Here is a 12957-nt window from a genome sequence, read left to right on the forward strand (position 1 = left end):
CGACCACGCCCCCATTACCACCCCCAAACACTGACTTCCTGTCACTCACTTTGCAACTAAAGTTTTACTGCAACCACAGTCGTGAATCACTAACTGCGCATGCGTACTGCGACTCAGACGCATGTGCAGTGCAAAAACATTGATCGATACCTTCTTTGCAGCCGCAACTGAATGACCCCCATCATTATGCACAGTGGAATTGGGAACCCGGACTTGGGTCTCTAGATCCATGTTATTAAAAATTAGTGATGAGCGGGTTCGGTTTCTTGGAAACCAAACCCCCCCGAACTTCACCCATTTTACACGGGTCCGAGGCAGGTTCGAACCTTCCCGCCTTGCTCGGCTAACCCGAGCGCGCCCGAACGTCATCATCCCGCTGTCGGATTCTCGCGAGATTCGGATTCTATATAAGCAGCCGCGCATCGCCACCATTTTCACTTGTGCATTGGAGATGATAGGGAGAGGACGTGGCTGGCGTCCTCTCCGTTTATTGTTGAACTTGATTGCTTTATTGCTTAATTGTGGGGAGGACTGGGGAGCAGCTGTTAGGAGGAGTACAGTGCAGAGTTTTGCTGATCAGTGACCACCAGTTTTATCCGTTCTCTGCCTGAAAAAAACGCTCCATATCTGTGCTCAGTGTGCTGCATAATATATCTGTGCTCACACTGCTTATTTGTGGGGACTGGGGAGCAGCTGTATTATATAGCAGGAGTACAGTGCAGAGTTTTGCTGCCAGTGACCATCAGTATACGTTGTCTGCCTGAAAAATACTCCATATCTGTGCTCAGTGTGCTGCTTTATTGTGGGGACTGGGGACCACCAGTATAATTAATATTATATAGGAGGAGTGCAGAGTTTTGCTGACCAGTGACCACCAGTATATAATATATATAGCAGTACGATACGTAAGGCCACTGCTGTGCCTACCTCTGTGTCGTCATTAAGTATACTATCCATCTATATTCTATACCTGTGGTGCATTTTAGTTTTGCAGTTTGCTGACACAGTGACCACCAGTATACTATATATAGCAGTACGATACAGAAGGCCACTGCTGTGCCTACCTCTGTGTCGTCATTAAGTATACTATCCATCTACATTCTATACCTGTGGTGCATTTTAGTTTTGCAGTTTGCTGACGCAGTGACCACCAGTATACTATATATAGCAGTATGGTACGGAAGGCCACTGCTGTGCCTACCTCTGTGTCGTCATTAAGTATACTATCCATCTACATTCTATACCTGTGGTGCATTTTAGTTTTGCAGTTTGCTGACACAGTGACCACCAGTATACTATATATAGCAGTATGGTACGGAAGGCCACTGCTGTGCCTACCTCTGTCGTCATTAAGTATACTATCCATCTACATTCTATACCTGAGGTGCATTTTAGTTTTGCAGTTTGCTGACACAGTGACCACCAGTATACTATATATAGCAGTACGATACGGAAGGCCACTACTGTGCCTACCTCTGTGACGTCATTAAGTATACTATCCATCTACATTCTATACCTGTGGTGCATTTTATTTTTGCAGTTTGCTGATACAGTCACCACCAGTATACTATATATAGCAGTACGATACGGAAGGCCACTGCTGTACCCACCTCTGTGTCGTCAGTGATCGCAAAAACGCGGCATAGCGCGTATTTTACCCAATATGAAGGTCCAGGGACTCACTTTTTCTGAATGGGTGGGTCCCCGGGGACGCGCTCCACTGGGATTGGCTGGAGGTGTAATGATTGATTTCTACCTTGTCCGGCTGCAGAGAGAACTAAATATGTGGAGAAGGAGCCTCTTGGTCAAGGGAGACATCAATCATTACACCTCTAGCCAATCTGAGTGGAGCGGGGACCAGGGACACACCCATTCAGAAAAAATGTATTTGACTCTTCCCTGCTTCCCGGGCGCTCTGGCCGCGACAGTGAGTGACCGTCTGTGAGTGTGTATTCATAACCCAGCAGCTACCAGCCTGTTCAGTGCTGGCGCTGCTGCAGTTCTGATCGGCTGACGCGCTGTTTTAGATATGAATCACATGGGGGAGGGGGGGCCACGCACCTCTGAAGTCCTGCATGCTTCAGTAAGCGCAGCGGGGATGGGGTTGGGGAGTATGTTCCAGGCGCACACCGCACAGGAGGATCTGGCAGTGAAGGAGGGAAAGGGTGGCTACAGTGCACTACCGCACGTCAGTGCTAGTGTCCGCACGTCAGTGCTAGTGTTCGCATCCCCTAGCAAAGTCCGTCCTTGATCCTCTCTATGTAATCCATCACGAAGCTCTCATTGTACACACTCCCTTACCACCCGGGATTTATGGAGATCAGCGGCAGCCTCTGCTTGATTTATTAGGCTGTGCTGTGAACGGAGCTCGGAGGTGGTGGGGGAGGGCCGCAGTGTCCATACAGTTATTACTGTGTGCAGCCAGCTCCCAGCATAGGACAGGGCTAGGCACAAGCCAGGAGTGAGGGCTGCTCTGAACATTCAGCTCATGGAGCCCAAGAGGCTGAGCTGCAGGGAGACATGTAATAGTAGCCAGTAGCAACAGCAGGTTGGATCCTGTCCCCTCTCTCCCTCTCCCTGGCCATATTACACCATCTCTAGCCTGCACATCAAGTAGTGGGAGTCTGAGGTGGTGGCTGCAATGTGTAAGTGATCCTCTACCTGGCGCAATGTGTATAACATGCTGTACCTGGCACATTGGGGTCGATTCTATTCGGCAACTAATGAATAGCGCCGGGAATTAGCTCCCGACGCTATTCAATTCAGCAACTAGTTACGTCGGCGATGGCCCGTTCTCGCCGACAAAACAGGTTGAATTGTCGGGAGAACGAGCATTCTCCGACTTAACTCCCCGGCGCGAGGCTGATTCCCGACAGAATCAGCCTCGCGCCGGCCGCGAGGCAGCACTTTTGTCGGGTTTCTCTTCTCATCCCCCGGGGATGAGAGAAGAAATCCCGACAATTGCAGGTAATTAGTTGCTGAATTGAATAGCGTCGGGAGCTAATTCCCGGCGCTATTCATTAGTTGCCGAATAGAATCGACCCCATTGTGTGTAACGTGCTCTACCTGGCGCATTGTGTGTAACGTGCTCTACCTGGCGCATTGTGTGTAACGTGCTCTACCTGGCGCAATGTGTGTAACGTGCTCTATCTGGCGCAATGTGTGTAACGTGCTCTATCTGGCGCAATGTGTGTAACGTGCTCTATCTGGCGCAATGTGTGTAACGTGCTCAATCTGGCGCAATGTGTGTAACGTGCTCTATCTGGCGCAATGTGTGTAACGTGCTCTATCTGGCGCAATGTGTGTAACGTGCTCTATCTGGTGCAATCTGTATAACGCTCTATCTGGCGCAATGTGTGTAACGTGCTCTATCTGGCGCAATGTGTGTAACGTGCTCTATCTGGTGCAATCTGTATAACGCTCTATCTGGTGCAATGTGTGTAACGTGCTCTATCTGGTGCAATCTGTATTACATGCTCTATCTGGCGCAATGTGTGTAACGTGCTCTACCTGTCGCATTGTGTATGATGTGTTCTATCTGGAGCAATATGTATAACGTGCACTAACTGGCGCAGTGTGTATAGGAGGTTCTACTTGGTGCAATGTGTATAAGCGGCACTACTGTGTGGCGTAATGTGAATTGGCACTATTATGTGGCCACGCCCCTAAATTTTTGCAACTGCCTATATGCTGGGGTCTTGGAGGTGGGGCAGCAATTCACTTTCTGCCAAAGGGCACCAAAATGTCTAGTTACAGCTCTGGTGCAGGGTGTCCTGCATGCTACACAACCCAGCTGCATTGTCACCCCAACCCCCCCCCCAATGGGACCCAGAAAAGGACCGGTTGGACCCCAATTTGTAAAAGTGAGGGGTCCCTGGGACCCACTTTTTAGGGGGCTCAGCGCGATCACTGTGTCGTCATTAAGTATACTATCCATCTACATTCTATACCTGTGGTGCATTTTAGTTTTGCAGTTTGCTGACACAGTGACCACCAGTATACTATATATAGCAGTACGATATGGAAGGCCACTGCTGTGCCTACCTCTGTGTCGTCATTAAGTATACTATCCATCTACATTCTATACCTGTGGTGCATTTTAGTTTTGCAGTTTGCTGACACAGTCACCACCAGTATACTATATATAGCAGTACGATACGGAAGGCCAGTGCTGTGCCTACCTCTGTGTCGTCATTAAGTATACTATCCATCTACATTCTATACCTGTGGTGCATTTTAGTTTTGCAGTTTGCTGACACAGTGACCACCAGTATACTATATATAGCAGTACGATACGGAAGGCCACTGCTGTGCCTACCTCTGTGTCGTCATTAAGTATACTATCCATCTACATTCTATACCTGTGGTGCATTTTAGTTTTGCAGTTTGCTGACACAGTGACCACCAGTATACTATATATAGCAGTACGATACGGAAGGCTACTGCTGTGCCTACCTCTGTGTCGTCATTAAGTATACTATCCATCTACATTCTATAGTGACAGTGACCACCAGTATATATACCTTGGTGCGCCTCTTTTTTTCTTTGCATCATGTGCTGTTTGGGGACTATTTTTTTGAAGTACCATCCTGCCTGACATTGCAGTGCCACTCCTAGATGGGCCAGGTGTTTGTGTCGGTCACTTGTGTCGCTTAGCTTAGTCACACAGCGACCTTGGTGCGCCTCTTTTTTTCTTTGCATCATGTGCTGTTTGGGGACTATTTTTTTGAAGTGCCATCCTGCCTGACACTGCAGTGCCACTCCTAGATGGGCCAGGTCTTTGTGTCGGCCACTTGTGTCGCTTAGCTTAGCCATCCAGCGACCTCGGTGCAAATTGTAGGACTAAAAATAATATTGTGAGGTGTGAGGTGTTCAGAATAGACTGGAAATGAGTGGAAATTATGGTAATTGAGGTTAATAACACTATGGGATCAAAATAACCCCCAAATTCTATGATTTAAGCTGTTTTTTGGGGTTTTTTGAAGAAAACACCCGAATCCAAAACACACCCGAATCCGACAAAAAAATTTCGGTGAGGTTTTGTCAAAATGCGTCCGAATCCAAAACACGGCCGCGGAACCGAACCCAAAACCAAAACACAAAACCCGAAAAATGTCCGGTGCACATCACTATTAAAAATAAAATACAGTATGTTAACTTTTTTTTTTTTTACTTTAGAAAATGTATTGATCTATATTTTTTATTACAAAGCGCTTTATTTAGATAAAAATGTTGTATGTCTCTGAGCTGAGAGGAACGCGGCAGTACTAGCACGGGGACGCTTTCTTCTGTAGAACCCCAGAAAATACTATCTCTGGAACAGTAACCCTTTCATACATATGGAGAAACACGAACTAGGATGTGAATGGGGTTATCTGCATTTGCTACACTGGGTTAGACTCATAAACAGTGTGTCCCAGCTCTATTCTTCCCCCACTCAGCCATTCCCAGACGTGCTTTCACTTTCATCACATATCCCTGTCTGTGGACGTTACTGCTCAGCTCCTCCCTCTGCACTGATCCGTAGCATGAGAAAGTTTTCTTCCTGTTCCCTAGAATGGCGTCTGCAGACCTGGAAGCTGAGCTGAGCTGCTCCATCTGCCTGAGCACTTACACAGACCCTGTATCCCTGAGATGTGGGCACATCTTCTGCCAGGACTGTATTCTGAGTGTGCTGGATACACAGAAGGAGGCTGGAGGCTATTCCTGTCCTGAGTGCAGAGCAGAGTATCAGGAGCGCCCAGCACTGGAGAAGAACAGGAAGCTGAGTAACATTGTGGAACGTTTCCTATGTAGTCACCCAGAGCCGGAGGAGACCCGGATCTTCTGTACTTACTGTGACTCTCCTGTCTCGGCTACTAAAACATGTCTGCAGTGTGACGCTTCATTTTGTGACAAACACTTGAGCAAACACAGTAAATCCGCAGAACATGTTTTAACTGACCCCACTGTTTCCTTTGAGGACAGAAAATGCTCCGTACACAAGGAGATGGTGAAGTATTATTGCTCTGTGGATTCAGCTGCTATTTGTACGTCTTGCTGGGTGAATGAAGACCACCAGGATCACCACGTGGAGCTTCTGAATGTGGTCTATGAGAGGAAAAAAAAGAAACTGAGAAATGTTACAGAGACCCTGAAGTCTGAGAGAGAGGAGACCGAGAGGAGAGTGCAGCGTCTGCAGGATCACAGGAGAGAGGAGAAGGAGAAAGCCACCAGTGTCACTGAGAGAGTCACTGATCTGTTTAGAGACATCAGGGAGAAGTTAGACACTCTGGAGAGGGGGGTCCTGGGTGAGATCTCCAGACAGGAAGAGCAGATGTCACTCTCAGTCTCTGATCTGATCACACAGCTGGAGAAACAGAAGGATGAGATGTCCAGGAAGATTAGTAGCATTGAGGAGATATGTAACATCACTGATCCATTAACTGTCCTGAAGAAAGAACCAGAGAGTGATGTCATCAGTCACAGGAGCTGTGATGTCACCAGTGATGTAAGAGTTGCTGGATGTGTGGATGAGGTAATAATCTCACAGATGTTACACAGGAGACTTTTACACTTGGCTGATAATCTGATGGATCTACAGACAAAGAGACAGCTCTCAGTGATGGAGAAAGCAGACATATTACTGGATGAAAAGACAGCCAATAATTACATGATTATATCAGGGGATCTTAGATCTGCTTCTGCTACTGGTGTAAATTACAAGAGACCAGATGGACCAGAGAGGTTTATATCTGACCAGGTGTTAAGCTCCTGTAGCTTCTCATCTGGGAGACATTACTGGGAAGTGGATGTAAGTGCAGCAGGCGACTGGCTAATAGGGGTGGCCGGTCACAGTATAGAGAGAAAGATATGTGGTAATGAATCATACATTGGTTATAATGACAAGTCATGGGGTCTGGACTTTAATGGCACATTTATCGCATGTCATAACAATATACATAAAAAAATAGATAAAGGTTCTCCAGTGCAGACGGTGGGGATATACCTGAACTATGAGGCCGGGCGTCTGTCCTTCTATCAGCTGTGTGACCCCATCAGACACTTACACACCTTCTCCGCCACCTTCACTGAGCCCCTGTATGCTGCCTTCCATGTGTATGAGAATTGCTGCATCAAAGTCATAAAGTAAATAGTGTAACAAGGAGATTATTTGCAATATATCATAAAATATATGAATTTACTGTGGAAAATTAATAATTGAATATTACTAATGTATTTCTTTGGATGTCCCCCCCCCCCCCCCCCCAGTAGTAATTAAGAACAGACCAAATATTATTGTAGAGGTGAGATCTATTTGTTGTCTAATAAATGTGTTTATCAAGCAGTAACTTACATCAAACTGTTGGCCCAACTAAATAATAATAACATACAAAGTTCTCCATAACTGGGGTGCAGAGTTCCCCTGATCCACAGAGTCCAGTGGTCAGTGATCCGGTGCTGGTCTGTTCTCTGCTACTAAGGAGGGTCTGTGCCAGGCAGACAACCCTCTAGGACACCTCATTTATGAAGGTCTCAGGATAAGGGCATAAACCCCATCCTCGGCTATTTTTGGGACAGGCCTCCTTAGTAGCGGAGAACAGAGCTGAGGTGACCACTGGAGACTACAGTGACACCTGCTGGACATAGAGAACACTGCACCCCAAGTTAGCAGAACTTTACAGCTTACAGTATTATAAATTGGTGACCTCCACCCAAACTAAAGTGTAAGGGGCCCATTAACCAATGATTGCATTTGCCATGTGATCTGGACATGATATTAGTGCCCAGGATGGCATTGCAGAATGCGATCAGATGGGGTGCATTTATCACCTGGCACTGGCATGGACAGGGACTACGAAAGAAACCCGTCCCTGCAATGTGCTGAGTATGCTGCCGATGCTGCAGCAGATGTTCTGTCATTGGACCGCCAAGCACAGGGGTTATTTCCAACGAAGGGTTCCTGGGGAATCCTGCCCGATCTACCTACCTGAAGTACAGTCAGAAGGCTACAGTGGGCTACGACAAATTGCAGCTTGCAGTTGCAGCGGGGGAAATATTGGGAATGCTTTGCAGTCCCAATATTGATACATCTGGCAGCATTGGATCCCCCATAGAAACCTATGGTGTATGCGGCTGCCAGTGTGAATGGAGGGATCACAGCAGGTTACTATTCCTGCGCTTGGCACAGGCTAATATTCCTAATCGTGTAGGGGTTCTACACAAGGAGGGGGGGGGGGGTATTCTGCCGAGAGGTGAGGGTACTATGTGGGTGGGTGGAGGTTCTGCACAAGTGTGTGTGCGTGTGTGTGTGTGGGGGGGTGGGGGGTGGGGGGTTCTGCACAGGGGGTCAATTTAATATAGATTTTATTTTTTGTGGGGCACAATTTTATTATTTTTTTCTTATGTGAGGCAATGTGTTTGTGTCTTATTCCTGTGTGGGACAATGTGTTTGTGTCTTATTCCTGTGTGGGACAATGTGTTTGTGGCTTATTCCTGTGTGGGACAATGTGTTTGTGGCTTATTCCTGTGTGGGGCAATGTGTTTGTGGCTTATTCCTGTGTGGGGCAATGTGTTTGTGGTTTATTCCTGTGTGGGGTAATGTGTTTGTGTCTTATTCCTGTGTGGGACAATGTGTTTGTGGCTTATTCCTGTGTGGGACAATGTGTTTGTGGCTTATTCCTGTGTGGGGCAATGTGTTTGTGGTTTATTCCTGTGTGGGGTAATGTGTTTTTGGTTTATTCCGGTTTGGGGCGATGTGCTTGACATTTTTCCTGTGGGGGGGGCAATGTGTTTATTACTGTGGGGGCCAATTTGTGATTTTGGACAGTCCCTACATCAAGTGCAGCGAGGTCACACCCCTTTTTATTAGGATATGCACCCTTATCCCGGCGCGCACCTGCAGCGCATGCTAATGTCCCACCCGGGTAGATCACGAAAGCTTTTCAGCTTTCAAAGTAGATCGCCAACCCCATAAGTCCGGCCACACCTACAGTATTCCAGACCCTCCAACTGTACTTTTTTGCAGTTTTTATTAAAAATGGTCTCTACTGTCCAAAAAGAGCTTTGTACCAGGTTTTGGTATCTCCCAATCCTATTAATTCCTATGGGTTCATGACCCCCCTTACCTGTGGCCACGCCTCTTTCTGAATTTGTGCCGGTTTCCGGCACAGCCGTAATGGAGGGTATAGTATGCATGTTGTGCTAAAGAGAAGTCCACTATATTCCCTTGTCATTACTCATTACATGGTATATAAGACCAATTTCTTTATTTATATCAGGCCTGGCCAACCTGTGGCTCTCCAGCTGTTGTAAAACTACAAGTGCCATCATGCCTTGCCACAGTTTTGCTATTAGGGAATGCTAAAACTGTGGCAGGGCATGCTGGGATGTGTCGTTTCACGACATCTGGAGAGCCACAGGTTGGCCAGGCCTGATTTATATGATACTTTCAGCCACATTCAGACCCTTTATTGATGACACTGCAGTGTACAAATTTATATATACAGCAAAATGCGCCTTATATTTCTTTTCATAATTTAAGGTTTCATTTTACATATGTTGCATGAATATGGGTTATTGCAGGCTCACTGCGCCCTCCATTGATGATAAAGTCAGGCAAGCGTATTAATGCATTGGGTACGGGACCCCGGCGGTCAAAATACTGATGCCAGGATCCTGAACGCCGGCAGCAAGGTGAGTGCAACGAAGCTCCTTGCGGGTTTGCTGTGCTCACCACGCTGTCGGCTATTCCCACTCCATGGCTGTCATGGACACCCAGGAGTGGGAATAGCTATGGCGCTGCTGCCGGCATTCTGGCGCTCGGGATCCCGTATTAATTATATTCTAATATGCAAATACATAAATGCAAGAAGACAGTCTCCATACCTGTATGTCACATAAAAATGAATTGGTTATCGCAGTGGTTCTCAAACTGTGCGCCGCGGCACAGTGACCAGTGATAGGAAAAACATTTAACGGTGTTATGTAAATAGATTGTTTTACACATTTATCACAATCTAAAATAAATCTGGCACAAAAAGTATCAACTGTGTGATTGTATCACTTATATATTTTCTATACATATAATAATACAGGTTGAGTATCCCTTATCCAAAATGCTTGGGACCAGAGGTATTTTGGATATGGGATTTTTCCGTATTTTGGAATAACTGCATACCATAATGAGATATCATGGTGATGGGACCTAAATCTAAGCACAGAATGCATTTATGTTACATATACACCTTACACACAGCCTGAAGGTCATTTAATACAATATTTTTAATAACTGTGTGTATTAAACAAAGTTTGTGTACATTGAGCCATCAGAAAACAAAAATTTCACTATCTCACTCTCACTCAAAAAGTCTGTATTTCGGAATATTACGTATTTCGGATATTTGGATATGGGATACTCAACCTGTATGAAGCTACCTAAAATAAAATAATGAGTTATAAATGCTGGGTGTGGGGAGGATGGTGCTAGGTGTAGGAAAGATGTTGCTAGGTGTGGGGAGGCTGCTAAGTGTGTAGAGCATGCTGCTAGGTTTGAGGAGGAGGATGTTACGTGTGGGGCACGTCTGAAACTCTTCAGTCAGTTCTGGGTTCAATCTGGCCTAGACCCGTGGATCATACAAATAGAGTCCCACGGGTACAAACTGGAGTTTCAAGACATTTCCCCAGGCCGTATTTTCAAATCGACCTTACCAGCTTCTATCCCAGACAGGGAAGTGGTGGCAGCAGCAATACAAAAATTGTGTCAGGATCAAGTTTTTGTCCTGGTTCCCTTGTTACAACAAGGAGAAGGGTTTTATTGCAACCCTATAATTGAAGAAAAAAAATAAAAATGGATAGGAATGAGACTGCAAAATAAATCAGATAAAATGAATAAATGTAAATATAAAACAAATAATAAATAAAATAAATATATAAATATAAATGTCAATATGTTATAAAGTGTTAGTTCTGGATCTTTGATCACAGGAAACTGATATCAAGTATGGTGTTTGAGCATTAGTTCTCACTGGCAAATAATGGATCTCACCTCATTATCAAAATTGAGCCCTTTTGGTACTAATGTGTCCATCTCAATCATGACTCTTACTTCCTCTTTATTTGTGTGGTGAATGAAGTTGCCCCCTCTCCATTTTGGTTTAACTTCTTTCAATCCTATGAATGTGAGCACTGTGGGGTCGCTGTTGTGAAATTGTTTAAAATGCTTGGATAATGGATGTTCCTCTGTCCCTTTTGCTATGTTCCGAATGTGTTCGCTTAACCTTATATTAAGCTGTCTGACTGTCCTCCCTATGTACTGCTTGTGACATGGACATTCCAGTATGTAAATCACCCCCTTGCTGTGACATGTCAACGTGGATCTGATTTGCATTGTTTTCTTGTTTGAAGTGGATGTGACTGTGTGAACAGGTTTGGTACTTCTGCTTCTAGTGGTTGTGCATGCTTTACATGTACCGCAATAATAAAAACCTCCTTTCATGTCAACTTTGTCGATAGTGGTCTATTTCTGTGTTTTAGGTGCAATGTGATTCTTCACAATTTTCTGTCTAATATCTGGCGCTTTTCTGAATATTATTCTGGGTTTTGGTGGTAGAACATTCACCAGTGTTTCGTCTTGTAACAGAATAGGCCAGTATTTGTTAATAATCTTTCTAACTTGATGGAATATTGCGTGATAAAGTATATGTTATCATCCTGAAATTGTTTCTGTTTTTGGCTATAGTGTAACAGTGGTCCTCTGTCCAGTTCTTGTACTTTACTGAATGTTTCTTGAATGGTGGCACCGTCGTATTTCTTTTCTATAAACTGGCTCTTTAGATTTTGTCCCTGTATGTCGTAATCTGTCAGGCGTCAGCAGTTCCTCCGTACGCGTTTGAACTGCCCTGTGGGGATGTTCTTCAGCCAGTTATGTAAGTGGCCACTGGATGTGAGGATGTGACTGTTCACGTCTACTGGTTTGTGGAACGTGTTCGTGTGGATCGTATTGTCTGTTATGAAAATATTGAGATCCAGAAACCTGACTTTTTCTTTACTGAAATTGGTAGTGAACTGTAAGTTTTGATCGTTGTTGTTGATGTACCTTAAAAGTTTTCTAGTGATGCTTGAGTACCCTTCCATATGAAAAATATATCATCTATGAATCTGGACCACAGGACGAGGTTCACGCCGAGCTCCGACATGGACCAGATGGAGAGGTCCTCCCAATGGCTCATGAAAAGATTAGCGTAGCTTGGCGCGAACCTCGTACCCATGGCCGTGCCGGTGACCTGTAGGTAAAACTCATCTTTAAACCACAAGTAGTTGTGGGTGAGTATGTGTTGTATGCAATCGATGATGAATCTCTCTGAGCTGGTACCATTGTTTCGTCTTTGGTTAGAAAGTAGTGTGTGCTGGAGGTTCCCTGATCATGATCTATTATTGTGTAAAGTGATGTCACGTCACATGTGACTAGCCAGTAGTCTTCCTGCCATGTGATTTCCTGTAATTTGTTCAATATGTCAGTGGTATCTTTTAGATGTGATGGTTGTGCTGATACATATGGTTGTAGGAAGGTGTCTATATACTGAGAAAGGTTAGAGGTGAATGAATTGATCCGGATATGACTGGTCTGCCTGGTGGGTTTTGTTTGTTTTTGTGTATTTTAGGGAGATAGTAAAATATTGGGATTATTGGATGTGATGTATCTATAAATGAATATTCTTTTGGTTTCAGGATCTCTGTATCCAATCCTCTCCTAAGGAGTGCCCGGAGATCTTTTTGGAATTTGACTGTAGGGTCTGCGGGTAATTTCCTATAAGTGGTGGTGTCATCGAGTATCCTATGTGCCTCCTTAAGATAATCCTCACTGAACAACTACTCCCCCTCCTTTGTTAAAAACCAACCAAGGATAGCACAGGCTTGAATACATGTGAAGACACTATTGATATCTCCATTGGACGTACAATGTGACTGACAAGAATA

At 45.1% G+C, this 12957-nt stretch overlaps 1 protein-coding gene across 1 annotated transcript; it reads left to right on the plus strand.

The window, feature by feature from the left end:
* The first annotated feature begins 5384 nt into the window (after positions 1 to 5384).
* Positions 5385 to 12806, plus strand: LOC134945887 (E3 ubiquitin-protein ligase TRIM39-like). The gene is made up of 2 exons (XM_063935439.1): positions 5385 to 7128; positions 12709 to 12806. Exons 1-2 carry the CDS (start codon positions 5558 to 5560, stop codon positions 12791 to 12793), a joined length of 1656 nt encoding a protein of 551 aa, XP_063791509.1. The 5' UTR covers positions 5385 to 5557; the 3' UTR covers positions 12794 to 12806.
* Positions 12807 to 12957: the final 151 nt, after the last annotated feature.

This window comes from Pseudophryne corroboree, chromosome 7 (assembly GCF_028390025.1).
Source record: "Pseudophryne corroboree isolate aPseCor3 chromosome 7, aPseCor3.hap2, whole genome shotgun sequence".
Taxonomy (NCBI): domain Eukaryota; kingdom Metazoa; phylum Chordata; class Amphibia; order Anura; family Myobatrachidae; genus Pseudophryne; species Pseudophryne corroboree.

Coding starts and splice junctions, on each gene's coding strand:
- LOC134945887 (XM_063935439.1), top strand. CDS start 5,558: ATGGCGTCTGCAGACCTGGAAGCTGAGCTGAGCTGCTCCATCTGCCTG. Junction 7,129..12,708: donor TGCTGCATCAAAGTCATAAA/GTAAATAGTGTA, acceptor TTTTGGTTTCAG/GATCTCTGTATCCAATCCTC.